This window comes from Anguilla rostrata, chromosome 5 (genome assembly GCF_018555375.3).
Source record: "Anguilla rostrata isolate EN2019 chromosome 5, ASM1855537v3, whole genome shotgun sequence".
NCBI classification, from domain to species: domain Eukaryota; kingdom Metazoa; phylum Chordata; class Actinopteri; order Anguilliformes; family Anguillidae; genus Anguilla; species Anguilla rostrata.
In genome coordinates, this window is record NC_057937.1 from 61,412,279 (window position 1) to 61,439,702 (window position 27,424).

General features: G+C 46.4%; 2 protein-coding genes and 1 long non-coding RNA gene across 4 annotated transcripts in view; 2 read left to right on the top strand and 1 right to left on the bottom strand.

The window, feature by feature from the left end:
* The first annotated feature begins 553 nt into the window (after positions 1-553).
* Positions 554-5,239, top strand: nansa (N-acetylneuraminic acid synthase a). Its single transcript, XM_064337564.1, has 6 exons — positions 554-858; positions 1,664-1,879; positions 2,390-2,489; positions 3,024-3,178; positions 3,455-3,721; positions 4,296-5,239. The coding sequence occupies exons 1-6, from the start codon at positions 727-729 to the stop codon at positions 4,503-4,505; spliced, it is 1,080 nt and encodes a 359-aa protein (XP_064193634.1). The 5' UTR covers positions 554-726; the 3' UTR covers positions 4,506-5,239.
* Positions 5,189-13,078, bottom strand: LOC135255850 (tripartite motif-containing protein 14-like). 2 transcript variants are annotated; one of them, XM_064337562.1, is made up of 7 exons: positions 12,800-13,078; positions 11,389-12,006; positions 10,171-10,266; positions 9,500-9,733; positions 8,872-9,034; positions 8,277-8,363; positions 5,189-6,612 (listed from the first exon to the last, which is right to left on the bottom strand). In XM_064337562.1, the coding sequence occupies exons 2-7, from the start codon at positions 11,896-11,898 to the stop codon at positions 6,077-6,079; spliced, it is 1,626 nt and encodes a 541-aa protein (XP_064193632.1). In that variant the 5' UTR covers positions 11,899-12,006; positions 12,800-13,078; the 3' UTR covers positions 5,189-6,076. The 2 variants fall into 2 exon arrangements, with proteins under 2 accessions (XP_064193632.1, XP_064193633.1); XM_064337563.1 differs by having other exon boundaries at positions 11,389-12,052.
* A 2,491-nt stretch (positions 13,079-15,569) lies between these two features.
* LOC135255855 (uncharacterized) overlaps positions 15,570-27,424 on the top strand; it is a 58,830-nt gene continuing 46,975 nt past the window's right edge. The window contains exons 1-2 of the long non-coding RNA XR_010330296.1: positions 15,570-16,304; positions 16,520-16,589. This is a non-coding gene — a long non-coding RNA (uncharacterized LOC135255855). The remainder of the gene's footprint in view (positions 16,305-16,519; positions 16,590-27,424) is intronic.

The window sequence follows — 27,424 nt, forward strand, 5'->3', positions numbered from 1 at the left end:
AGCCCCCGGCCAAGATTCGAACCCCAGACCTTCTTGTGGTGAGGCAGCAGTGCTGCACCACCATGCCACCTCTCCCTGTTATTGTTGTATTCATTTTTTTATTATTTTATTCTGTATTATTTTATTTATTGAGCTTTATATCATATTTACATTGTTTTCTTTGAAATTGTTTTGATTTTAAGTCTGACTGTAAAGCACAATCAGCTACATTTTATGCATGAAAGGTACTATTTAAATAAAATGTATTATTATTATTATTATTATTATTATTATTATTATGGTTTAAAAACTTCTACAGGTGTCAGAAGAAACTGAATGACTGAATGAAAACGTGTGTATGTCGCTTTAAATGTTGCGGTTACACGTGTCAACTGGCTTGCAATATCGGAATGAGAAACTCGCGGGGGCATCAAACGTCACATCTGTAAATATATTAGTTGGAGCAGGTTCGACAGCAAATGTGCGAATAATAGGCGAGTGTTCGAGTCGCATCCGTGTAGAGAAACAGGATTATGCCGTCCGTAAAGGCACCGCCCTCTGACGTACGGTCCATTCAGCACGCCGCGCAGGCCACGCAGGCTAGCAAGCTGCGTTAGCTACTTCCTGTTCAACTCGTCAAGTCAGTCAGTCAATCGGCTCTGTTCTTCCAATGCACAGTGTTTGCTGCCAGCTAAAATAGTGAAACGTACATTTACTCTAAATTAACAAGCCAAACATATTTCGAAGATGTCTCTTGAATTCGAAATTTGTCCAGGCAGGAAGATTGGGGGTAACAACCCTTGTTTCATTATCGCCGAAATCGGCCAGAATCACCAGGGCGACATTGAGATTGCTAAGAAAATGATCAAGATGGTTAAGGTAAATTTAACTGGCTGTCATTGCCAACTGGCTACCTTATTGGATGTTAGCAAAGTTGTTTGGCTAGGAGTGCACCTGTAATATTAATTACATTTGTATTTTTTATTTACTGAATTGCAAGCTGACACGTAGCACTGAATATTGATACCACTTTCAGTAGAGTTGGTGAAGAAATAACTCGGCAAGTTATTACACATCTATAGATCTAGCAAGTAATGTAATCAATTCGATATTTTTATTAGCATGCTGACTAGATAAACGCAGCTCGTTCTAATCCAGTGTAGGAGATTGACTGGTTAGCTGCATTAGGCAGCCTATAGCAAACCGAGACATTTGTCATGAAACATGAACATTGTAAAACATTCCTGGTTTAGAATTACGTAGCCATAAGCATGGCTCACAAAAATAACTTATTTAATCGGGATCCCGTTTTTAGATGTGTCATTTCCCATTGTGTTTTGAAACTGAATTAGGAAGATGACAGGCGAATGAATGGTAGCATTGATTCCGTGCGCGCACACCCACTGGCTGCTACTGTGTCTCACATAATATTATTACTACATTATGTGGGAAATGCAACTGACGTGAAATCAGTAACGGTTTCCCAGGTTTTTATGTCTTGTAGCGTGTTCACCGGGGTAGGCTTCCAGAATTAAATCAATAACGCCAATTACAGGTTAATCAAAATCAGAAAGTAGCCTATGGGACCTTGGCGAAGAGAATCTCTCGATAGAGTATTTTATTGTCATATAATTTAGCCTATATGTATACGTTGTGTATGCTACTAATACGTAACCTTTAACAGGACTGTGGAGCAGACTGTGCCAAGTTTCAGAAGAGTGAACTTGAGTACAAGTTTAACAAGCGGGCCCTGGAGCGTCCGTACAGCTCCAAGAACTCCTGGGGGAAAACTTACGGGGAGCACAAACGCCACCTGGAGTTCAGTCACGAGCAGTACCGCGAGCTGCAGAAATACGCGAAGGAAGTCGGCATATTCTTCACGGCTTCGGGAATGGACGAGGTACGAACGAGTGGGCGTGGTTAACGCTTTACGGTTTACTGGCCGCACCTACGCTGAATATAAAACTTTATCAGAACCCTTCGTAGTAATAATGCAACATATCGTTTCCCTGTTGTAACTACTATGTAATCTAACTTTGTTATAAGACACAGTGTCATCTTGAACTGCCATTTGTGACCCTGTTTATAGCATAAGCATGTTAACTGCGTACTTCAATAGTTTGAGATTGTGTGAATCAATGTCACTCTAATCAGAAGCTTAAGGAACCTGCAAGATGCATGTTTTTAACACAACGCTATTGTGCAAATACTTGATATGATTAGCTCTTGATATAATTAATACGGAGGCATTTGTCCCCAGTCATTTTCAGTGTCATTTGTCAGTGCGATTTTTATATTTATTGTACTTAATTGGACCACGTTGTCTTGACTGCACTTTTTTTGTTTATTGATGCTTGGTGTGGACGACGCAGCTGAGCTGCGGTACTTATCTGTGTTTACTCTTTGACAGATGGCCGTTGAGTTTCTCCATGAGCTCGATGTCCCGTTTTTCAAGGTCGGCTCAGGGGACACCAACAATTTCCCCTACCTGGAGAAGACGGCCCAAAAAAGTAAGCCGGTTAAATGCCTGCCTGTGTATTCCCAGGGCTGAATCTATGATCCACCAGTCAACCCTTAATAACCCCACGCTTATTTTGGGTTGCTTAGATACTCAGGTGGTTAAGGCACTTAATGCCCTGACAGGTTTGCCCCTACATCTAAGGCATTGTGGGTAAACTATGTTACAGCTAAGGTTTGAGCTGGGGGGTTGTCATTAGCCCACTGTGACTAGATGAGTAATGGGGCACCATAAGCCTCGTCCAGCTTGGGTTATGGTCTGTTTCAGTCAGCCACATTTCACCAGGTCACTGTTGCATTAGTTTCTCCCAACACTTAGCCTACAGTAGAACAATAGCATCCCAGTCTTATTCCATGAGATGAAATAAGGGAGGTTTTTAAATTAATTTTCGAGCGCAAAACCCATCCACAGTTTTGAAGACGTTAACCAGAAAAATGATATTGACCGGAAGTCCGTGCCTGTATGATAGCTGCTCAGATATTTTGGATCTTTCCCACACCCCCTTGCCCCTGTGTGTCTGTGACAGAGAGGCCCATGGTGGTGTCCAGTGGCATGCAGTCCATGGAGACCATGAGGCGTGTTTACCAGACGGTGAAGAAGCACAACCAGAACTTCTGCATCCTGCAGTGCACCAGCGCCTACCCGCTGGAGCCAGAGGACGTCAACCTGAGGGTCATCGCTGTAAGAGACGCGAACGTTACCACCATCATAAACTGCCCCACCCCACACAAAAAATATGTATAATACTGTTGTTTTTTAAATGGGGGGAACAGTTGAGATGATTGGAAGTATAGTAGCAGTTTTGATACACAGCCTCCACAGAAATTAGCAGTTGCTGTAAATATTCCACTTAAAGACTGACGGAGTGACTTAGTTTACATACATACATTAACTGTCTGACTTAATTACTTTCCTTATTTACTCATGTGCCCCGTTCCCTCCCCGGTATTCCTGAAGGAATACCAGAAGGAGTTTCCGGACATCCCCATTGGCTACTCGGGCCACGAGTCTGGGATCTGCATCACGGTGGGGGCTGTGGCGTTGGGGGCCAAGGTGGTGGAGCGTCACGTGACCCTGGACAAGTCCTGGAAGGGCAGCGACCATGAGGCCTCCCTGCTCCCGGAGGAGCTGGCCGAGCTGGTGAAGTCCATCCGCATCGTGGAGCGAGCCCTGGGGACCGGCGTCAAGCAGATGCTGCCCTGCGAGAAGGCCTGCCATGACAAGGTAGGTCTTCACCTGGAGGGTGGGCTTTAAGGTGCTGGTGGTGATCAGAGTAATGGTCGTAAAGTAGGCCTTCACCTGGAGCGTGGTCTTTAAGGTGCTGGTGATGGTCGTAAGGTAGGCATTCTCCTGGAGTGTGATCTTTAAGGTGCTGGTGATGGTCGTAAGGTTGGCCTTCTCCTGGAGTGTGATCTTTAAGGTGCTGGTGATGGTCGTAAGGTTGGCCTTCTCCTGGAGTGTGATCTTTAAGGTGCTGGTGATAGTGATAGTCATAAGGCTGGGCTTCATCTGGAGTGTGGGCTTTAAGGAGCTGGTGATGGTCGTAAGGTTGGCCTTCATCTGGAGTGTGGTCTTTAAGGTGCTGGTGATGGTCTTAAGGTTGGGCTTCATCTGGAGTGTGGTCTTTAAGGAGCTGGTGATAGTCGTAAGGTTGTTCTTCATCTGGGGCATGGTCTTTAAGGTGCTCGTTATGACCATGGTGAGCACAAGCAAGTCCTTGCAGTATGTGACCCCAGAATGTTCCAGCGCAAGGGCCCTTATCCCTTTTTTTCCGTTTTTCTCCCTCCTTCTCCCACAGCTGGGTAAGTCTGTGGTGGCCAAGACCGCCATCCCCAAGGGCACGGCTCTGACCGCCGACATGCTGGGCGTCAAGGTGGCCGAGCCCAAGGGCGTGGCCCCCGAGGACATCTACCTGCTGCTGGGGAAGACGGTGAAGGCCAACGTGGGGGAGGACGAGTCCATCACCGAGGACCTGGTGGAGAGCTACGCGAAGGAGGTCAAAAGCTGAGCGGGGGCGGGGCGGTGGTCCTCCGGAGGTCCCGGGCTCTGGCTCGAAACGCCGGGACGTGATTCTCCCAAAGTCCATCAGGAAATACTGACACCTGTATTTTTTATTATTTTTCCCACCCCACTCTAGATACTAGAAGTCTCTCAACTAGAGGCAGAGGTCCTGGGTATGTCGTAAGCACACACTTTCACACTCTTGACAGCTGATTGCAGGAGAAGAACGTCCATTATTTCAGTCCATGTTCAGTATTTGCTGATTGAATCGGGAGAAGTCGCGTCCGTGGCGATGGTCGAAGAGCACTACGGAATGGTGAAGGTGCACAGAGAAGAGAACCATAAATTCTGCTAGATAGATTTTTTTCAGATTAAGCTTTTCACATTTTCGGTTGTTTACCAGAAGGGGGTGATCTACAGCATGCTTGGCAGAAGGGGTGATTTCAGGAGAATGTTCATTAGGTTGAGGTGATGTAATGCGCACAGATAATCGGTATGTCACTGTCAGTAATTTACGTGTGATGACTTTGGTTGCCTACTGGGAAACAGTGCTAAGGCTGTTTTATGTGCCAAAATGTTGTTAAATACAAAGTGAACTTGAACAGAATTCACTTTGGTGCTTCTGTGTTCATGAGAAGTCTTTGGAGTGATGGGATTCATGGATAAATTGAATACACAATACAAACAGGGTTTGGGTGAAACCAGTGATTAAAAACTTTTATTAAAGGAAAATATACACAATTCGGGTTTTATTTCTCTGATTTTGTAGTCTAGAACACTGAAAATTTTAATGCAGCAAAGTCACATTAAAAAGTTACGGTGTTATTGGCATGAAAATATAACAAAAGTTATTAGAAGTTAACTGTAAAAAGGTAAGTGTTATTTGTTTAGTGTGATTTCCCTGCTTTTTCTCGGAGGTTTTGGCTATTATTTTAGTCAGAGGCTGAACATGATCTGCTTTTTCATTGGATGACGTCTTCATATCCACCAATTGGTTAAGTGGCAACATTTTATGATCTACCAATAGAAAAGTAGAAATATCTTCGCAACCAATGGCAGGTGCCACAGATGGGGCGTAGTGCACTCATGCTGACTGAATCATTTAGGGGTTTACTCTTTAACAGAAGAGCATTTTTGGCAGGGGGCGTTTTCATATGATATTTTACCAATTTAATTAGCAGGTCATCTTAAGTTTTCCTCTGGGTGATCAAACCGAACACTTCTCCAGTCTTCACTGTGAGGAAATGAGCCCGTTGGAGAAGGACCGTTTCGCATTTGATGGCTCATGTTGTCATTCGGCTAAGCTTGAATGTAGCTGTCACATGACACGCAGTCTTATCTGTCCCACTGGAACTTGCGTGGAATCGCGTAATTTTCCAATCAGCAAAAGACCATGGCATTCCGTCATTGGACACTCAGCCACGACTTCAATTTTAGTGTGTTAAAATAGGAAATGACAAAAATCACAAAAAAGTGCAATACAGTTGGTGGTTAAATACTGAAACCCATTTTTCTTTTTAAAAAGAACAGCATTCGTCACATGAGAAATCTGTTTCGGGTGCAAGGCATTGTGGGAGGTCAGGTGAGCTTGCAGAGGGTGATGGGACCCTCCCACAGGCGGAAGGCTGGGTAGAGGGGCTCGGTGAACTTGGCCTGGAAGGTGTAGAGGTGCCGCATGCCGAACAGGGCGTCGTAGAAGCTGAGGGTCCCGGCCTCGTAGTCCAGGAACACCCCCAGCCTTTCGGGGTCCTCCTCCAGGAGCACGTGGACGCGGGTCCCGTTGTGGAAGGCCCAGTACTCCAGGTCGTACCTCTTCAGGCACCAGGAGGCCTTGTTCCAGCCCAGGCGGGACGCCTCCGAGTCGCCCTTTCGGCACAGCGAGCGGTAGGCCGCGCCCACCCACCAGCCCTGCGTCGCCTGCCGCAGGTCCACCTCCCAGTACCGCCGGCCGGAGAAGTAGGACTCGCGGCCCAGGACCTGCAGGAGCCGGTCGAAGCGCTGCGGGCCGTCGGGACAGGACCTCCTCAGCCACGCCTTGCTCACCGACTCCCCCGAGGCACTGAGGCGCAGCTGGGGGTGCAGGGTGTCCGGGTCCAGGATGGGCGAGCAGGCGTCTGCGGGACAGGGCAAGGAGGGCAGAATTCATGGTTAAAAAAATCAACGAGACTCACATTAAATGCGTGCATAAAATCGATGATAATCCACTGTAGACTCTGAACCCAACATTGACATGCGCTCTGATGTTTTTAAATGACTCCACCCATAACTGTGAAGCAGTTATAAAGATATAACTCCACTCTTCACACAGAATTCCCTTCCCGCCAGTGTGTGGGTTGGAACCCAGGAGTTTCCAGGGGCGTGTCACAGTCATTTACACAGTGCTGTACTTAAGCCCCTTAATGAAGCTTCAGGAGAGGCGCCAGATTGGAACGATCCACTGCGTTATGTTACGTTACATTACATTTGGCAGACGTTATTATTCCAGAGGGGCTTGAATGAAAAGTGTATAAATCAGGGTTAAGAGCAACTGTAACACCTGAGGTGGGAGGTAAAGAGAGAAAGAGAGATAGACTCTAATTCTGAAACTATCTGGGAGGACTATCTGTTGGAAGAGACTACTTTCAGCTTTAGGGTCTATCTGGGAGGACTACAGTATCTGTTGGGTCAAGTGGGGGGTTTTTAAGCAGTTTTGATCCAGGGACCCCAACAGAGGCTCAAACGCCATCACAAGTAAAAACTGGAGGGAGTGGCATTGAGAATGTCATCGTTGAGAATGAGTGTGAAACCCTAGGGTCTACAGAATCTGTGGCGATCCTTGGCTAATCGTTCGCAGTTCCATCTTCGCCATGGTTTAAGCTCAAAGAGCTTCTGATTAGTTAACTGTTTTAAATGTTTTATGAAGGGGCGTGGCCAGTCAGAACATTTCACGGGTCATGTGGTAAAACAGACAGAACCAGAACCTCCTGTTATCAGCTGATACTTCCTGTAAAAAAAGTAAATATGATGAATGGAATGCAGGAGCTGTCTGTCTGGTTTAAAAATAGACCAGTATAGATCCCCTGCCCTGCTCCAGGAGAGCAGCAGGGTATTTGGGTTTTTCGAACTTCCACAACCAGCTCAGACTCAAGAACCCAGGTGAACAGTATTTAGTTATTTTAACCAAATAATTAAGTGCTTAGTAACGACAAAAACCATCAAACTCTGAAAGCTCACCAGGACCATGATCTAGATCAGTGGTCTCCAACCCTGGTCCTGGAGAGCTACACGGTCTGCTGGTTTTTGTTTTCACCTTAAAATCAGCACCCAATTGAGACCCAACACACCAGGTGTGTTGAGTTAACTGTGTAATCAACTGCTCAAATTGACTGACAGAGTCCTGATTAAACTTGATTAGATGAAGGGCATGCCAGATCAGACACAGGCCCATGGGTTTAAAAACATGACAGAACCAGACCTCCTGGTATCCTGAGTAAAAAAGAATATGATGAAGCATCCAGGACTGTCGTCTGTTAAAACAGACATCAGCCCGCCTCTCAGGAGGCAGATCAAACCCTGCAGATAGTTATGAGCCCTCCAGGACTGGAGTTAAACCCGCAGACACTGCAGCCCTCCAGGACTGGAGTTAAACCCGCAGACACTGCAGCCCTCCAGGACTGGAGTTTGAGATTCCTGATATAGACAGGAATGCACAGATTGCGTGATTCTCTTCAGGAATAAGCAGCCTGGTGTCCCGTCCTCTTTTAGGAAGCGTGGAGAGAGTTGGGAGGGCAGCTCTTACATCTGAGGAACAGCAGCTTGTCTCCCGTGCTCTTGGTTCTGTGCATCAAGGTGTGCACCTGCTTGGCGTCCGGCCTGCTCGTCAGACCTGAAACCAGGAACAGTGAGGTTAAACTCCCTCGTCCTCTCCTGCACAACACACTCGCCTCAACATTTACAGTTCGGCCGACGGATGCTTTTATCTAGAGCAGGGCTGTGTAACCCTGATCCTGGACATCTCCTGTCCTGCGGGTTTTCATTTCAACCCTTTTGGCTCTGATTCTACTGATCAGCAGCTCAATGCATATCTCTAGCTGTTGAATGAGGAGTGCTTTGTTTGGCCTGGAGTGAAGACCAACAGGACGATGGACCTCCAGGAACAGGCCTGGGCAGCCCTGGTCTAGGGCAACATGCAGGTCATAGCAACATACAGCTTGATATTTTTCATTGAAGCGGCTCAAGATGAATGTCTTTCCTCAAGAGTACAACAAGAACGCCCCAACTTGGAATCAAACCTGGAAGCTTCTGAGTTACAAACCCGTTTTCCTAAAACTTGTGCTACACAGCAACCTTAAGAAAGGCCTAGCGGGGGGGGGGGGGGGGGGGGAGCAACGTGCCGTTTCTGACGCGGTGCTCGATCGGCTTCCTCATGACGGCCTTCAGGGCCTTGTGGAAGCTGCTGGTGTAGCCCTGCACGTGGTCAAACTTCATGGGGATGGGATGGATGTGGTCCGCCGGCTGCTGGTGGGTCTGCAGGTCCTTTTCCGCCGCTATGAAATCCTGAGGAGAGGTCGTGACCTTTCAGAGCCCGTCAGGGAGAAAAACACTGGCGACAGGCATCAAAATGGACGCCAGATTTTAGGCTAATGCATACATTATAATGCATAAGTAACGACCTCATCCGAACCAAATTGAGTGTCTATGGGACGTCCTGGAAGGGAAACCAGAGACAGGGTCTTATACTTCCCTTATGCCTCCATAAACTAAGTTTGGGATAATTGCCATTGCATTACAGGCATTTAGCAGACGCTCTTATCCAGAGCAACCTTTTTTTTTACATAGCATTTACATTGCGTCCAGTTATACAGCCGGATACATACTGAAGCAATGCAGGTTAAGTGCCTTGCTCAAGGGTTCAATGGCAGTGTATCTGGGAATCGAACCTGCGACCTTTAGGTTACGAGGACCAGCTCCTGACCCATTACACTACACTGGCGGGAGAGAAACGGGGGGCAGCGGTTTTACCCTGAGGAGCTGCACGCCGTCGTCCTGCTTGTACATCCTGTTGACCTCGCGGGCGAAGGCGTCCGTGGCGTCTCCGCGCTGCCGGCACTCCTGCACCTGGTCCTCGAACACCTCCAGCGCCGCCTTGGCCTCCTCCTCCACCATGGCCTTCGCCGCGCGCTCCTCCTCGTCCAGCAGGAGGCGCATCTCCGAGAAGCTCGTGGAGAGCCAGGTGGTGGTCTCCTCCGCCACAGCCTGTCGTGAAACGGGTCCGTTTTTCCTACCGCTAAACAAAAACGCTGACAGTGCATTTCACGGGAATGCATCTGATGCGATATTGCCATGAAAAACTTAAATGTCAAATTTTAAAGGGAATCCTGATTTGTACTTGAGTGGATACTCCTAGCTGTATTTTAAGTAAGTCCTTTTGAAGAGGAAAGCTGTTTCTGTCTTTCTGACTGTTTTCCACTAAAACAGAATTTCGGTACACACAATAAACACCAAACTGAGTGCCCCAAACACCGTAGAAACTCCGGACGCTGGCTCTGTGCCCTGAGCCTCGGGCAGTAATCGGTTAACGCTGTTTTTCTCTCCGCCGCCACTAGGTGGCAGCTCTCAGACGGGTTCGTAGGTTTCGCTTTCTGCAAAGCGAAAGTAAAGGCGCCTGGCACCTCAGCGCTGTGACTCATTACCCTGAGTTCCTCAGCTGCTTTCTGGATGTTGCTAATGTTGGCGTTCTCCTGCTTGTTCTTGCAGCTCAGCCTGTTCAGACAAACCTTCAGCAGATTCTAGGATTAGGAACAGACAGAAAGAGAAAACACAAAAAACATTTATTTGTAATTTTTTTTTGTTCAGGTCATCATGACATTGTATTTCACCATCAACAATCAAACAAGCACAACTGACTTATTGAAGTAAAATAATTATAAAAGTAAAAAAAATCATTTTCATTAAATACATTTTTTTTAAAGTTTCTCAATTTTCACCGAAACCAACTGGCTTAATTTTGTGTGGCACACAAAAGCTCTCGTAAAGCAGAGTCATTCTCTCATAACATTCCGGGTCACATTCTGGAACTTTCTCTTTTGAAAAGGGCTGTGAAAAGACAGAAGGAATTAAGTCCCTCTCAAACCTCGGGAAGCCTGCCTTTCTCCCATTTTACTCTCCTTTCTCAGTCACTCTCCCCAAACCTTCCTTCTCTCTGTCTCTCCTCGCATTTACCCATCTTTCCCTCTCCCTCTCTCCCCACATTTCTTGCCATTTCTGTGCATTTCTCTCCACGTGACTGTAAATTCCTGCCCTCTCACTCTCTTTCACTTCTCCCAGTCATTTTCTTATTGTTCCGGAAAAGCAATGACAACATAACAAAACAAGCAGTAAACCAAAAAAAAAAAGTAAATCAGACTGATAGCAAGAGAGTAAGAGAGGAAGGGACCACAACTGGGATAGCACCATGGCGGGGCTCAAACCCCCGGCCACATTGCGGGGTTTCTTGCACGAAATTCAGCTGCCCTGTGAGCTGCCCTATGAGCTGCCCTGTGAGCTGCCCCACACATCTTCGCTATGTTGTCTTTTTGAGGAGAAAAAAACAACACAAAAGCATATAATATATGAGACCTAACGAGCAAGGGAGGGGGGATGGAGGGAGAGAGTGAGAGGAGACTGAGAGAGGTAGAGAGAGGGGTGGGAGTGGAAGGGAGAGAGTGAGAGGAGACTGAGGGAGAGGTAGAGAGAGGGGTGGGAGTGGAAGGAGAGAGTGAGAGGAGACTGAGGGAGAGGTAGAGAGAGGGGTGGGAGTGGGAGGGAGAGAGTGAGAGGAGACTGAGGGAGAGGTAGAGAAAGGGGTGGGAGTGGAAGGAGAGAGTGAGAGGAGACTGAGGGAGAGGTAGAGAGAGGGGTGTGGGGCGTACCCGTTTGTCCGCGGCCTCGTGCTGCAGCACGCTGATTCGGTGGCCCTGGTGCCGGCCCAGGATGGGGCACACGTTGCACACGCACAGCCTGCAGTCCTTGCAGAACATCTCCAGGGGCTTGGCGTGGTCGCCGCAGCAACTGGCGCTGAGGTCACAGCTGGGCGGGACCAGGTGGTGGCCGCGGAAGGCGTCGCCGGACAGGTGGGGCTGCAGGTGGGCCTCGCACAGCGACGCCAGGCAGGTGAGGCAGGTCTTGGTGGCTGGCAGCCTCTCGCCCAGGCAGAAGTCGCACAGCACCTCTGAGAGGGCGTGGCCCCCGGGCTCTTCCTGAGAGAGGGGCACCTTCAGGCAGACGGGGCAGCCGTGGTCCAGCCCGGGGTTCTGACACCAGACGCGCTCGATGCAGCCCAGGCAGAACGGGTGCCAGCAGGAGAGCATGACGGGAACGCGGCACGGACTGCAGCACACGCCGCACGTGGGCTCCCGCGGCGCGGTGAATCCCTCGGCCATGCTCCCCGGGGGACGTTCCGGACTCTCGGCGAAGGCGCGCGCGATCAGGCAACGCTCTGACAATGGCGGATTGGATGCGTGTCCGTACGGGTCGTAAGGAACCCGCCCCTGCGCGTAATCAGAAAAGTGCAAAGTCCAGTTTGCTTATTCGCCTCTCCGCAAAACAGAAGCAACGGGACAATAAGGAAGAGAGAGAGAGTAGAAATGTCCTGCGTCAGCCATATATTCACACCTGTTACCCAAAATAATCACTATGTTATTAACTATACAGTTTGTTCAGTATAATTAAAAATGCTTTCTTTCAGAGTAAAGTAAAATACACTATCAGAACAAAATGTACATAGAACACTGGATTCATGCATTTGAGGCATAAACTGCATATATTAAATCTTTACAATACACAATTAATTGCAGCGCGTATTATTGGTGATAAGAATAAGCAGGTTTATATTTCTCAAACTTTTAAAGCTGAAATCAACATATTAATTCTCTCGCTTCATTGAAGCATTCAAAAGGGCACCCGCGTCTCTAAGGAGGAACCCTGTCTGGTTCTTCGCTTGGCAAAATGGTTCAATCTGGTTTCACGCGTTCTACCACAGAGGATTCCATAAACAGCTAAAAAAGATTCCATCATGTAGTGAGACAAGTCCTTTTGCTGAGAGTGTTTGCACAGTTGTAAACTTCAAACACTGTAAGAACACATTCTTGAACAGGACAGATCAATCTAAAAAAATAAATGAAGCCAAAAGTTCCGATGGCAATTTTTTGCTTTCAGTGGCTCCGTACGAAAACGAATCTTGATCGCGACAAAAAAAGCCACATGCATGCGCGTTTCCGGAAATCGAAGCGCTTATTTTGCTTCAAGCAGGCTATTAAACATTAATTCCGCAGTGCCACTTACCTTAAGTAGGCTACCGACAGATCCGGTGGTCTCCAGTGTATTTTGTTAGTGTCGGCTTCCACTTGCAATCCGCAGGACAGGAAATCGTTCGTCTATTCCATCTTCCTAGTTCCTGATGATAAATGAGAGGGACGTATTTCATTTGAGTAGACAAACGAACAAGACGTGAACGCAGGAACGTGCATAAATGTTAACCCTTTTGCGCGCGCTGTAGCAGCCCTAACTGATAAAGGTTTGAGAGAACTTGAGACAACTGATAAATGATTTTCGGGTCAGCTCAGTAAACTAAAAATTTTTTTAAAATAATAATTAAAAAAAAAAAAACATGCTACAGTTTGAATAGTCCTGTAATGAATGCAATTGGTAAGAAAAACATTCTCATAAGGAAGTTATTTGTTTATTTTAAAATGCTTATAGAAAGTTGAACTTGTTATTTTACATTCAATTAAAAAATATATATTCCCATGCACCTAATTGTGGGGTGTGAATTCATAATAATTCCATAAATATATACAGTTTAAGTAGTTATGAACTCATCATTATCTCCTCGGTTGCCCTATAGCCGAAACAACGATCCAGCATAGATAACAGGCGTACGCTACTTATAACAACATTGATCGCAGATTTCAAGTTGCTTTTCAACATTCCTAGCCCCGACCCAGTTCAGACTGCTTCACTGATATTCACAAGACCCGGAACTATGTAGTCGAACGAGGAAAGAAAAGGTAAATTGTTTCTCCTTAGGCGGTTATATTATTCGTGGATTGTTTGTGGTTGAATGGCCTATGAGTACTACAACATTTTTATGTCGCATTTTCGAAAACACGAAGGAGTTTCTTCGTACTTAGTTGTCTCATAGCCCTTGTTTCATATATAAAACAATATAACGATCTGGTGCATAATCTACAAGGAGCAGATTCAGCACGTTACCACAGTTATGACCGCTAGATGGCGATGGAATGCTGAAAATGAACGCTGAATTATTTGTAGCGCGTCGTGAGGAAACCGGTCAGTTTCAGTTCTTATTTCCACTGTCTTTATTGTTACACATGAAATACCGTGTTTATAAACTCAGATCAGTTTGCAAGTAATATTGATCTCCGATTTAACCAGACCAGGTTTGATGTGAAATCAATTCTGTACATTAAATATTTCTGGGAATACCATATTTACTGAGATGCTGGTATGCTGTAGCCAGTGCTGGCCCTAGCCTCTGAGCGGCCCGAAACAGGATTTCATTTGGGGCACACCAACCCACCCACCTCTAAATATCAACATTTTATAACAATTAGGGCGCAGGGGGCTAAGAAGCCACTTAGATTGTTTATTGGGCCGGGCCGGCTGTGGCCTAATACCTTCCCTGCTGAGTTTGTTTCGATATATAATATTATTTCTGAAGCTGTATGTTAAAATAAGACTAATGCCGATGTTCTCCATTATGTTAAATCACTCTGGATAAGAGCATCTGACTGCAATGTAATGTAATGCAATAGGATGTAATGTGATGTGATGTGATGTACAGGGATGTGATGTGGTGGATACAATATGATGTACTATGGCATCATCTGCCAACAAAAGCAGGCTACTGAAAAAACAAGCCAATAGGTGGCACTCTTGTGTCCCATATTTGAGCAACGGGGCACTGGCCACCCTATCTACCCAAATCCCTCAAATGCGGTAAATCAATGTGTGTTTTTACCAACAGGGGTATAAGATCAGGTTACTGTAGGTGTTAGGAATTATCACATTTGGTATTGAGTGCTCCCCCCAAACATTCAACACACAAAAGCACACACACGTACAAACACACGTGCACACACACACACACACACACACACACACATGCACACACACACACACACACACACACACACACAGAGCAGGGGTCTGTTTATACTACTTGAAGTGCTAACAATGGCCCACTGGAAACCTGGAAACTTAAGCACCTTGCTGGTCAGAAGGTTCTGTTCCTGATAAGTCACTGTGATATAGCTGAGCCCAAATGCTTTGTGTGTGTGTGTGCGTGTGTGTGCACGTGTGTACATGTGTGTGCATGTGTGTACATGTGTGTGCGTGTGTGCACGTGTGTACATGTGTGTGTGCATGTGTTTGTATGTGTGCATCTGTGTGTGAGTGTGCGTGTTTGTGAGTGTTTGCATGTGTGCACGTGTGTGTGCATGTGTGTGTGTATGTGCACGTGTGTACATGTGTGTGTGCACGTGTGTACATACGTGTGTGTGCATGTGTGTGTGTATGTGCACGTGTGTACATATGTGTGTGTGCATGTGTTTGTGTGTGTGTGTGTGTACGTGTGTGTGCATGTGTGTGTGTATGTGCACGTGTGTACATATGTGTGTGTGCATGTGTTTGTGTGTGTGTGTGTATGTGTGTGTGCATGAGTGTGCATACTTGTTGATGGGTCATTTTTTTATTATTATATCTCATAAGATAAACATTTTCATTACATTTTTAGCAGCAGTAATTAAAGGGAGAACTTCATCCTAAAATCAGTTTCTAATGTTCATTAGATCTGTCCACACAAAATATGGTAAAATAAAAAAAGGATTACATCGATACATATATTTACCTTGGCACAGCTCATGTAATATTATTATATATACCTTTGAACTGTGAAAACAAACATAGGCTGCCCATCCTATGCATATTAACACTTTATTTGATGTCATTGGCATCAACCAGATGGTACCAATAAATTATGTTAATCAGACAGTGCTGCAGCCAATTCAATTCGTACAGCGGAAGGCTATTTGCCCTCCGAGACGGTAACGTCAGTCAATTAGTGCTGTGCCTAAACGCGGTCGCCCATTGCGCGAGTTCTGTGTTCTCGCTGTACTTCTCGACGATTTACTGAACCGGGTTCGTTTCTTTGGTTCGAGTGCAAAGGACTTCTTGGTTTCTAGGTTTTCCTAGGTGTGCAACAGGTTTGCCCTTGAATCTGCTCACTGGTGAAGTGGCAGGTTGAATCACCACCGGGTGCACGGCTACTTGGCAGGATCGGGGAGGGGGACCTGCTTTGGAGCGTGTCCACAGTGCCGCTGGAACTTGCTCTTCGCGTTGGTATCGACCGTCATCTCCAGTTCACAACATTCTATCCCCAGCTCGCGTCACCCCTCGAGTCAAGCCTGCGCCCTCTGTGCCCGGAATTGCACGCGCGGTGCATGTGGCTTTGCAGCGTGGAGAATCCGTTATGAAGGCTACGGAGAGAAACGGACACGCAAGGTGCACGGACGACATGGAGAGGAAAGTGGTGTCTCACAGGCGCCAGTACTGCTGCAGGACTTTTGCGAGCGTCCTGTCCTTGATGTTTTCAGTCGTGTCTCTCGCCTACTGCGTTTTTCTAAGTGTGCAAACATCCGAGATTAAAGAGCGTGTGGCGGAACTGGAAAACGGGAACGCAGAGCTTCTGTATCGCCCGGTTCCCGGTTTTGCATTGGATAAGCTAAATTCAATGATTCACGATCGAGTCGATCAACTTCTGTCACAGGTATGCACTCATTTACACTCATTTAATCATTTCAATCGCCCCTGTCCTACTTGTGTGCACAAATGTAGATTATTTATAAATATAAATGTTCCTTTTGGGGAAACCTTTTTAGAAAACAAATGTCATATCGGTATATGTGGTATCACAAATAAACAAGCAAACTGTTTATCGCAGTCAAAACTGTTCCCATATTTTTTTTTTATTTCCTTTGACAGAGGTCCTATGAACATTTGGCCAAGATGCGGGTAGCGAGACAAGCGCCGGCAGATTGCAGCTGTCCTCCAGGTACGGCAATGCGATAAAGGGTGTCTGTCTATGGAATGGCAGAATTAACCACCGAGAATAATATCCGTAAAAGCAGCCGTTTGAAAAGATCCCCTGCATTGTCCTGCCATGGCATTGTAGCCTAGTCGTTTCTGTGGCTGTTTAGGATGCGCCTTTAGGATGTGAGCCTTAAGTTTGGGCAAATTCAAAAATTGCGCTTCATTAAAGTTACAACACTGGAACTGAACATGAATGACACTAGTAAAATATGGGAATAATGCTTACGTTTTTTAAAAATAATTATATGTGTTGACCATGTAGTAATCTTCAAGAGAAGGACCTTTTCTGAGAGTAGTTCTATCCGTTGGTCCAGCTGTTGCCTATGCGGGGCCGACGGTATATGTCAAATATTATCATATTAGCAAAGGTGTGCCGTGTCACTTGAGCCTGTCTCCTGATGTGTGCTGTAGTTATCGGGTCAGTCTGCTTGTAAATGGTGCTATACAGAAAAAAGATCTATCGAACCGATTTCTTACTGGATCCCGATACAGCGCAGCTATAAACCTGTCTTTCGCCAAGTCTTACTGACACACTTGGCAAGAAATAACTAGGCGGAGGTGCACGAAGATACGCTGCTCGTACAGTTGCTCGCGGCAAGTTCCGTTTAAAGGAGATGGGCGCGCAGTTATTCGGGTTGTATCCCGTTCCTGTCTGATAAAACATGGGGCATGAAAGACAAAAATCTCAAACTAACAAATGTATTATCTAAAGGAAGGTTGTAGATTGTAGTTTCCGCTGAAAAAGATCGTGTGGAATGTTTTGTCCGTGTTGCGGTCTGCCTGGGTCTAATATGCGTGTATATTGGATTTTATTTTATACTGAAGCACTTGCTAATTGCTTTTAAATCAGGGACAAGTTTAGGAAACGTATGAAAAGCTGCTATTTCCGTTACCACACTGCGTAAATGGGTTTGGCCGGGCTGAAAATGTGAAGCAACATAGATCTGGGATGGTGAGGTGTACAGGTTCTTTGCTTGACGAGGTGTCAGCGTGCTAGATCGCAAACCGACATCGCGATTGGATTGAAACAGTATTCCTTCTGGTGTACTCCGGACCGGTAAATGAACTGGAAATTTCCCAAACGAACTTGGAAGAAAATAATGTTAATTTAAAGCGGGTAAAGTCATTAATGTGATTACCGAACTGTAAAATTGAGACAAAACATTTAATCCAGCTCACCCGAGAAGAATGAACAGAAATGACTATTTCCAACCAGCAGATGGAAACGCAGATACTTGGAACATTCCTCTCCCATCAAATGGGAATCTGTCAGCCGCATTGTTCTGCGGCGGATATAAAATTATCCCTATGGCCCTCGTTAATGCGTTAGAATGAGCAATAAAATCCAACAAATTTGACTCGAAGTTACACGTGATCCTCGGTCTGACCAAAATTTTGTGTGCCTTGTCGGCTTTTTGAACATTATGAACATCAGTTACAGCGTGGCGATATGCATCGACTGATTGCCGATTTAACGACTTGTCCAGTTACCAACTTTCTACTCAGTCCATAGAAATGCAAAAAGTGTAACGGTTGCTTTTCCCCTCCCACTGTACCAGCAGTTTAAAATGCTCCCTCCAGGAAAATGATTCAGATCACCAAAAAAAAGTTGGCAAAACAACTTGGGATGATATCCTTTGTTCCTTGCGCAAATGCAACTGCTTAAACCGATGCAACGAATACATAAAAATGTGCATTCTATTTTATTTATGTCCTGTGGTTACGACACTCCAATATTTTTTACAGGAATCAAAGTTTAATGTACTGTGGACTGAATGTTTGTTTGTTTATGGGTGAAGCCAAAGGGACATTTACCACATTTATGGGCTTAAAAAAAGTTTTTTCTTATCGAATGGATTCTGTTTGTGGCATCTCTACCTTATATCGAGCATGAAGACGTAGTGACTGTTTGATTCGATAGCATCTTGAACCCCCAGTTGCTCCAGGTGTCGGTCGGCAGATAAGCAGTAGGCCCTGTGTAAAATCCTCTGCAGTGTACTTCTCCAGAGACTGGACCTAACAAGCATGTACTGTAGCTGCATCTCGGAGTTGCGTGACAATATTTCCTGTGTTTTTAACCAACGGCATTGCACTGTAACTACCGGTCATTTGGAGACAGGTTATTTAGTGCAATAATATTTAACACGCATGGTTTCGGGTTTAGTGCGACTGTTCACAAAATTAGTGCACTTTCTTTTAGATGGATGCTAAGTGGCTGAAATGTCTGACAATATGCACATTGTAGTAAAAACCCATTTAAAGTTTCTGCGGTTAAATTGGCCCTTTATATATGTGTGATCACGCTTCTCATTTCTCTTCCTAGTTGTTTTTGGTAATGGCTTTTCAGCAACTGTAACAACACCACTGAAGTATTTCGCTAAAGTGGCGAGAACCCCGTGGAGTTAAGGACTCTGCACAGCAAAAAATGAGCGCTATTAAACGGATTACCTCATCTTCCATGAATTACAGGTCCTATAATATGCACACTCTCCTCTTTACGTGGTGCTACTATGGAGAATCGTACCTTTTTACGTTGTTATGTATGTTACCGGTATAATTACCCAAATGAAAATAAGTACACAGCAGTGGGGAGTCGTAATTCTGTTATTAACATTAACCGTGATCATAACGGTAAGGGCAGAGATGGTGACTGTATCACCATTACAGTCATTAGGAGCGTTGCTACCATTAACCCTTTGAGGTGTGAGGTCACAGATATGTCGTTAGGACGTTATTAACTGAACATTCTAGTGCTGACGTTACAATCGCTACTGGTATCTGAAAGCAGTTGAACTCTAGAACACTGACTTATAATTCTGGGGGGGAAAAACATTCCCAAAAACCTGATATTCAGAGGGTTAAATTAATACCCCATGGCTTTGTTCAGTATTGGCTACTCATTTGCCCCTTTCAGCAGTGGCAAGGATATTGGCTTTTGATCCATTGCAGAACTGCATTTTGGCACTCCGCTGGCATCTAAATGCATCCAGATTTAATCTTTTCTGGTTTATGTACATATGTTTTGTTTTTTTTCAATGACTGTACTGCACATTGTTATTCTTTCAATGCTGTGATACTCACTCAGATAAACCATCATGCAGTTACACATCGCTTTGCAAATTATGTTGGTACATGGTGGAATTGTGGTAGTGCCTAGATCAAGAGAAAGATAGCTACTGGTCATTTACCTTTGAATGTCCTATTCTGTCCTACTTGCCCAGTTTTTTTTTTTTTCAGTTGTTAATAACAGCCAGAAGAAAATGACTGACTGCAATGTCTTGATTTGTGATTAATTGAAAGGGCAACTCATAGTTTTGAAAGTGTAAACTGTTACTCACTGTGCTTTGGGTCAGGTTGGGCCATGTTGTTGTGTTTTAAACGATTAGCCCGGGGCTCGGCTGGGATCTGTGTGGGAGGCACTTGCCCTGGGTATTATTTCCTGGCCTCCCCAGCCCCCTCCTTGACATTATGCTATTTCACATTGCATTCCTTTCATTTAGCACAGGGGTCCTCAGTCTTATCCAGAAAGGGCCGGTGTGGGTGTCAGCTTTTGTTTCAGCCGAGCAGTAAGACCCCTGATTCTACTAATCAAGGTCCTTAGCTAAGACCCTAAGGGTTGACGAGCAGAATCAGGGGTGTTACTGCTGGTTGGAACGAAAAGGTTGCACCCACACTGGCCTGTTCTGGATAAGAATGAGGACCCCTGATTTTAGCAGATGCTCATATCTCAAGGACCCCAGATTTTAGGACCCCTGATTTAGCAGATGCTCATATCTCAAGGACCCCTGATTTTAGGACCCCTGATTTAGCAGATGCTCATATCTCAAGGACCCCTGATTTTAGGACCCCTGATTTAGCAGATGCTCGTACTCTATCCCGAGCGGCTGACGATAGTCGGGGAAGTGGAAGTGCGCTGTGGAGTCCGACGGGCGCTCTGGCTGTGTCGTCCGAGAGATTATTCTTTATCTCCAGGTGCCAGCAGACAGGGGCTTCTGGGTAAGGTGAGCGAGGGCGAGAGAAAGACGGAGAGCGCGCGTTCAAAACTCAATTTCCCTTCCCTCCGGGTCTTCGGCTCAGGAGTTTAATCGACCGTGCTGTCCTATCTGAGATTGAGTGGCCACGCGGTCCTCGCTGGGGGGGGGGGTGGTATCTGATTCGGCCAGCGGGGGCCAGATAGTGATCGTCTGATGTCTGATGTCCCCCCCCCCTGCCCGCCCGTCCCGCCAGAGGTTCTTAAAACCTCGGAAATGGTGTCGTTACTCACGCCCGTTACGGCCTCGCCTCTGGGGTCGCCCGTCTCTGCCGGGACGTCCCGTATTTCAGTCGGAATTGGGCTGGTCCTTTACGGGCGCCGGGCCTTTTGTCCCGTTTCAGGTTTTCACCTCCAAATGGAATCACTGCAGCGGCCGTAGCGGGATAAAGAGAGCAGTTCACTGGAAGAGCTGAACTGACAGATACTGCTTCTGTGAATCACCTGCCCAATAGGGGCTGCTGAGTGGTAATGGAACGCCTCAGATGTATTTCATTGATAAATAATTTGTCACTCTGCTGCGACCCTGTCACGCAAGTAACACTGTGATGCCCGCATCTCTTACTTCGCCCAGCCCCGTTACTCAAAGATTACGGTAATGAGAATGAGGTTCTGATTTCCCGCCGATGTGTTAGGATACGCCGTGGGAGTCTCGTCATTAGCGGCGTGATAGGTAACCAGACGCGGGTGGTGGGTGGGCCGCGTGGGGGGGGTTGGGTGGGTTGTCTGCTTGCAGTTATGGGCGAGTTATGGGCAGCAAGCCTCAACAGGAAGTCCTGGAAGAGAGGGGAGGTGGTCTGGGGTTGGCAGTTTTTGCTTCCGGAAGCTGCAGTTGTCCAACACTGTGCAGCCTCAGAGGCAGAGGTGCATTGTGGGAGGCCTCGATCAATGTCGTGTTACCTGAGCGTGAATTCAGGAAATGAAGCGATTCAGAAATGCACAACTGTTCTATAAGCTTTCAGAATTGAGTATTTTTTCCCGTCTTTTTATATTACATTTGCGATATTCCATTTCATCATCGTAAATGCTGTGATTGAGTTTGATTTCCTATTAAACGGACACATAAAGGGGCATTTGATGGATCCCAGTGTAGCAGTTTGGTACACAGCTTTGCCAGGGATGGCAATTTTCCAAATAATAATAATAAAAAATAAAATTTTTTTAAAAACCACGGAAATGACAAGGAGGTACTGTATGCTCATGGAATGATCAAGGCAGCCGTTTTTAAATTATAATTTTTTTTTTTCCCATTGACATTGAATCTCGCTCCCCAGGGTTCTGGGCAGAAAAATGCTTTTTGATTTACAGTGGATGCCACAGGGGGACTGGACTGTGTCCACTGCATTAAAGTACAAAGGGAAGGGGAGGGGCGGGCGGGGGTGGGTGAGGAGGGGGGGGGGTGGGGGTGGGATCTGTCATGGACGTCTACCAGCTTTTTAATGGCCCTGCTGGGTGCTTCTTGGCGAGACTCTTGAGAGACTGCCTCGGGCACTGGGACGAAGAGGAGGAGGAGGAGGAGGAGGAGGGCGGCGGCGGCATCGGTGGGCATCATTACTCCTGCCGTTATAGCTGTGATGCGTGTTACCCGCCCGCCAGGCCCGTGGCACCGTTCCACAACGTGACCCCACCCCCCCTCGCCCCCCCCCCCCCCCAGTGAGTAATGCCCTCCTGTGTGCCCTCCATGTTTTATAATATCGCTGTGTGTGAGTTCACCTATTTTAGGGATCCTGGCTTGCTTTCCTCCCCCCCCCCCCGTCCCCCCTCCCTGTAGAGTGACTTTCTGTCCACGAGCAGGTGAAACTAACGTGGCTTTTCAGCTAAATCAGACGCATCTGAAGGAAGGTTAATTTGATGCTGGTTGTGTTTAATAAATATAACGGGATTAAAATGCAATCCGCATATCGATGGGAGCGGATTTCCACGGGCGATTCGTTCGTTAATGCTTTGCTGCAGTTGTGCGGAGGCGCGGGTGCTGATCACGGGTAAGTGTGGTTTTGCGAGTTTGAGTCCACGCAGATCCCAAAGGCTTTGCCGTGTCACACCGTGCAAGTTGGTGTGTCCCTAAAAATGTGTTGGCGCTGTGCTGTTGGATCGAAGTCTTGGCATTAGGGGGTGTAATCTCATGGAAGGAAAAGGTCGTGAGAAGCAGGAAGGAATTAAAAGATGCCTGAAGATGCAAAGCATCTGAGATTTATGCTGGGTTATTTCAGCCGAGCACCGGATCTAATGTGTGGCTTTGAGTCAGTACCTGATTAGCAAGGATCTGTGTTCAGTGGCACACGGATTAACCTAATTAAAAAAATAAATAAACAAACAAACAAAAAAAAAAACGGCTGGCTAATTTACATTTATGCTATTTATATCGACCTGTTTGCTAAAACAACAAGGAATGGGTTCAATTAGTTTAGAGATGTAATGTGTTTTTGTATTTCCTTCTGGATATCGAGGTCATGAACCTGCATTGGTTTGAAAACAAGCTGATTTTATGTTGACGTGGGACTTAACTGTTAACTGTGATTGTTCATGTTTATGACTCATTTCAACCATTTGACCAAGATTGTGATCAGTTTGATGTTGCACAACGATGTGTGTGTGCGTATGTGGCAAACTAATCATTGGATACAGAAATACCATTGATAACCATAAAAGGTTGTGAAAATCAGCAATCCAATCAGGAGCACCTTTTAAAGCAGTGTGTAGAACAGGATAGGGCAGCCCATGAAGGACTTGTCTGTAAAATCAGCTGGACAGGGGACAGGTTCTCATTGGTCAACTCTGCTACCATAAGGAAGCTTCAGTCTTAGGCTGAAGTCTCTCTCCTGCATGGTTCCCCTGCATCCTGCATTGATTAAACTTTGCGCAATTGTGTTTATTTTAGTCTCCCACCCCCAAAATACAGAAATAAAAATAAAACAGGCTTTGGGACAAAACCACGCTCCTGGACGCCCTTGCATTTTTGCATTCCTAAGAGTCACACTTGATGCTCTCCACTACTGTCTGTTCCTCTGGTTGAGAGAGTCTAAAGTCTGCCAAGTGATTGTAACGTAATATAACGCAAGCCCTCCAAAGACCTTCTGAATTCCAGAAAAGTTGTGTTTTTTTTGGGCAGTGACTTATGTCCCCCCCCCCCCCCCCCCCTCCCCCATCCCATCCCATCCCATCTCCCCAAACTCCTCATAGTGCTCAGTGCTGCCAGGCCCACTGATCTGTTCCTTGTCAACCTAATCAGATCAGTCACTGGAAATGAGGGGTGCTGGGGGGTGCAAACGACCCCCACCCCTCCCTCACCCCCCTGGTTAGCGTGGATTCCTGTGTCTTGGGGGGGGGGGGGGCGTACGGCACACTAACCTGTTATGGGATACAGAAACCGGTTATGCCTCTGAGCTGATCCGACCCAGAAGAGAGGACCCAGAACAGAGCAGCCCGGGGCCCGGAGTGAATGGGGATGGAGGGGAGGCCGTGCCAGGATGGAAAATGGGATGGGAATTAGGAATTTATTTTGCTTCTGGGTTAAAGGCAGTCTACCCCCCTACCTCCTTATTTAGGCACGCACGCGCACACACACACACACACACACATACATGCATGCAGGCGGACAGGCACACAAGGAGGTGCTCAGCTTGCTTAAGCATGGACACACCATTAATGTGCTATACTTGTGTAAAAGCTGTCGCTTCACCTGGCTGTCAATCTAGATCAGAATACGACATTAACATTTAAATGAAAGCGTTGGATAATCCGGTGGGTCACTTAGGTGAGGGACGTTAAGTGGAAATACAGTACTGACACATGAGGGTTTTTTTTTTTATTTATTTGAGGAAAAATGATGAACAAGTAGCTTCATCCTTCATTAGGATTCCTCCTCCCCCAGCACTTTGAACCTGACCCCAGTGAGTTTGTGCTCTTTGGTCTGTAGTCTATAAAATCACATTCTGAGCTCAGTAGTCTGCCCCCTGCTGGAGTGGAGTTTTCTCACGTAGCGCGTAGCGCGTGTGTGTTTTGGCTGTCCGCGTCAGCGCGGATGATTCCAGGCCTTGTGGTTTTTTGGTGCCTCTTCCCGACCGTGCAACGCTGTGGGCCACTAAAGACTTTTCCGATCACACCCACCGGCATTCTCGAGCAGCGGGTCCAGCTAAAGATCCCGTCCTTTCAAACGACGACTGAAGACCCACCTCTTCAGGCTACACCTCTCCCCATCCCTCCCTTCCCCCCCTGTAAATGACTAAACTTAGGGTTGTAACTAGGCAGCTGTTTAATAGGTGACTTAGTTGATGCGCCAGTCTTAACGACTACTTGTATTTTTATTTATTTTTATTTTTCCATAGATTGCGTTGTTGCCGTTCTCGTTGTTAGTGTTAATCAGTTTAACCACCAGGGTCCAGGTTGAACTATGCGGTTGATCCCTGTACTTTGACCGGTTCTTCTCTCTAGGGGTTTCGTCATACTTGTTCCTGGTTATGATTATACACTTTGTTGTACGTCGCTCTGGATAAGAGCGTCTGCCAAATGCCTGTAATGTAATGTCCTGCAGTGGGCTGGGGATGCAGGAGCTTCACGGATATGGGGTTTGCCTTGTGGATATGAGGTTTGCCTTGTGGATATGGGGTTTGCCTTGTGGATATGGGGTTTGCCTTGTGGATATGGGGTTTGCCTTGTGGATATGGGGTTTGCCTTGTGGATATGGGGTTTGCCTTGTGGATATGAGGTTTGCCTTGTGGATATGGGGTTTGCCTTGTGGATATGGGGTTTGCCTTGTGGATATGGGGTTTGCCTTGTGGATATGGGGTTTGCCTTGTGGATATGGGGTTTGCCTTGTGGATATGGGGTTTGCCTTGTGGATATGGGGTTTGCCTTGTGGATATGGGGTTTGCCTTGTGGATATGGGGTTTGCCTTGTGGATATGTGGGTTTGCCTTGTGGATATGTGGGTTTGCCTTGTGGATATGTGGGTTTGCCTTGTGGATATGTGGGTTTGCCTTGTGGATATGTGGGTTTGCCTTGTGGATATGTGGGTTTGCCTTGTGGATATGTGGGTTTGCCTTGTGGATATGGGGTTTGCCTTGTGGATATGGGGTTTGCCTTGTGGATATGGGGTTTGCCTTGTGGATATGGGGTTTGCCTTGTGGATATGTGGGTTTGCCTTGTGGATATGTGGGTTTGCCTTGTGGATATGTGGGTTTGCCTTGTGGATATGTGGGTTTGCCTTGTGGATATGTGGGTTTGCCTTGTGGATATGTGGGTTTGCCTTGTGGATATGTGGGTTTGCCTTGTGGATATGTGGGTTTGCCTTGTGGATATGTGGGTTTGCCTTGTGGATATGTGGGTTTGCCTTGTGGATATGTGGGTTTGCCTTGTGGATATGTGGGTTTGCCTTGTGGATATGTGGGTTTGCCTTGTGGATATGTGGGATTGCCTTGTGGATATGTGGGTTTGCCTTGTGGATATGTGGGTTTGCCTTGTGGATATGTGGGTTTGCCTTGTGGATATGTGGGTTTGCCTTGTGGATATGTGGGTTTTCTGTGCGGATATGTGGGTTTGCCTTGTGGATATGTGGGATTTCCGTGCGGATATGAGGTTTTCTGTGCGGATATGTGGGTTTTCAGATATGCGCTTTGCTATGTGGTTTTCCATGTGGATTTCCGTGCGGATGTGTGGTTTTCTGTGCGGATATGCAGTTTTGTGTTTGTGTTGCTTTGTGCCAGGGGGTTGGCGTTATTCTGCGCTTAATGATGGCAGAGCTAATGGACTGTAAAAATTAAGTCTTATTGGCTTGGTGAGTTCGCAAGAAATCAGCATTTGCTTTAATGTGCGCTGTCACACTGATGCCATAATTGGCACTAAGAATCAGAAATAACTCCTGGATAAATAAACAGGAAGCATGCATGCATGCCTGATACATACTGGGTATTAAAAAAAAAAAAAAAAGATTATTTATTGCTTTGAAGTTCTTAAAACGGATCCGAGAGTGAGCATCTGGAGCTGAGAACCTCCCCTCCCCCCCCCACTTTTTAAGTCTCACCGTGTCACTTCCTGTTTCAGAGCTGGATATCTTTGCTGGATTTTTTTTTTTTTTTTACCAGTTGTGTCTTGAGTGACGGTTCTGATCATAGTAATCTTATTATCAGTCAACAGAGTCCCAATGTGTTTTCCCACCCCTCTGTTTAATATGAACTTACTGTTGCATCACCTACATGTGGTGAATGCCCTTATTCGGGATGACTTGTACGGTTTGTGGGTTGTTTTCTTTATGTCACTTAGCTGGTTTAAATTGGTGGATTCTCCCTACAGTGACTGGATCATCAGGGCACTTTACCCATAACCCCCTTCAGATGCGCATCTTTCCCCATTGAAAGGCAGCAGCCTCCCACCACTGGTGGATCTTGCTCTTTGGAAGACCCTTCAGACTGTAGGTGCTGATCTGCTTTTGAGAACAAAAGTCGGGTGGAAGAAAGAAAGAAAAAAGAAAAGAAAAAAAAAAAAAAAAGAATCTGCCTCTTCAATTTTCCCACCTAATGGCATCCTCGGAAAGTAGCCAGACTTTGGGAAGCGGGAAAGTCACGTTCCTGTGGGAGGGGAGGCTCCCATTTATGTGCAACCCCCCACCCGCCATCCCTTCCCCTACTTGGCGCAGGCTCTATGGCTTTGGAACATGCCAACTCTCCTATGAAATTAGGGGGAGACTTGTAGTGGGAATGTATGAGTTCTGTGGAAGTTTGGGAGGGGGTGCAATGGGAGGAAAACAGACCTGTTGCCAGGGATCAAGTCGGG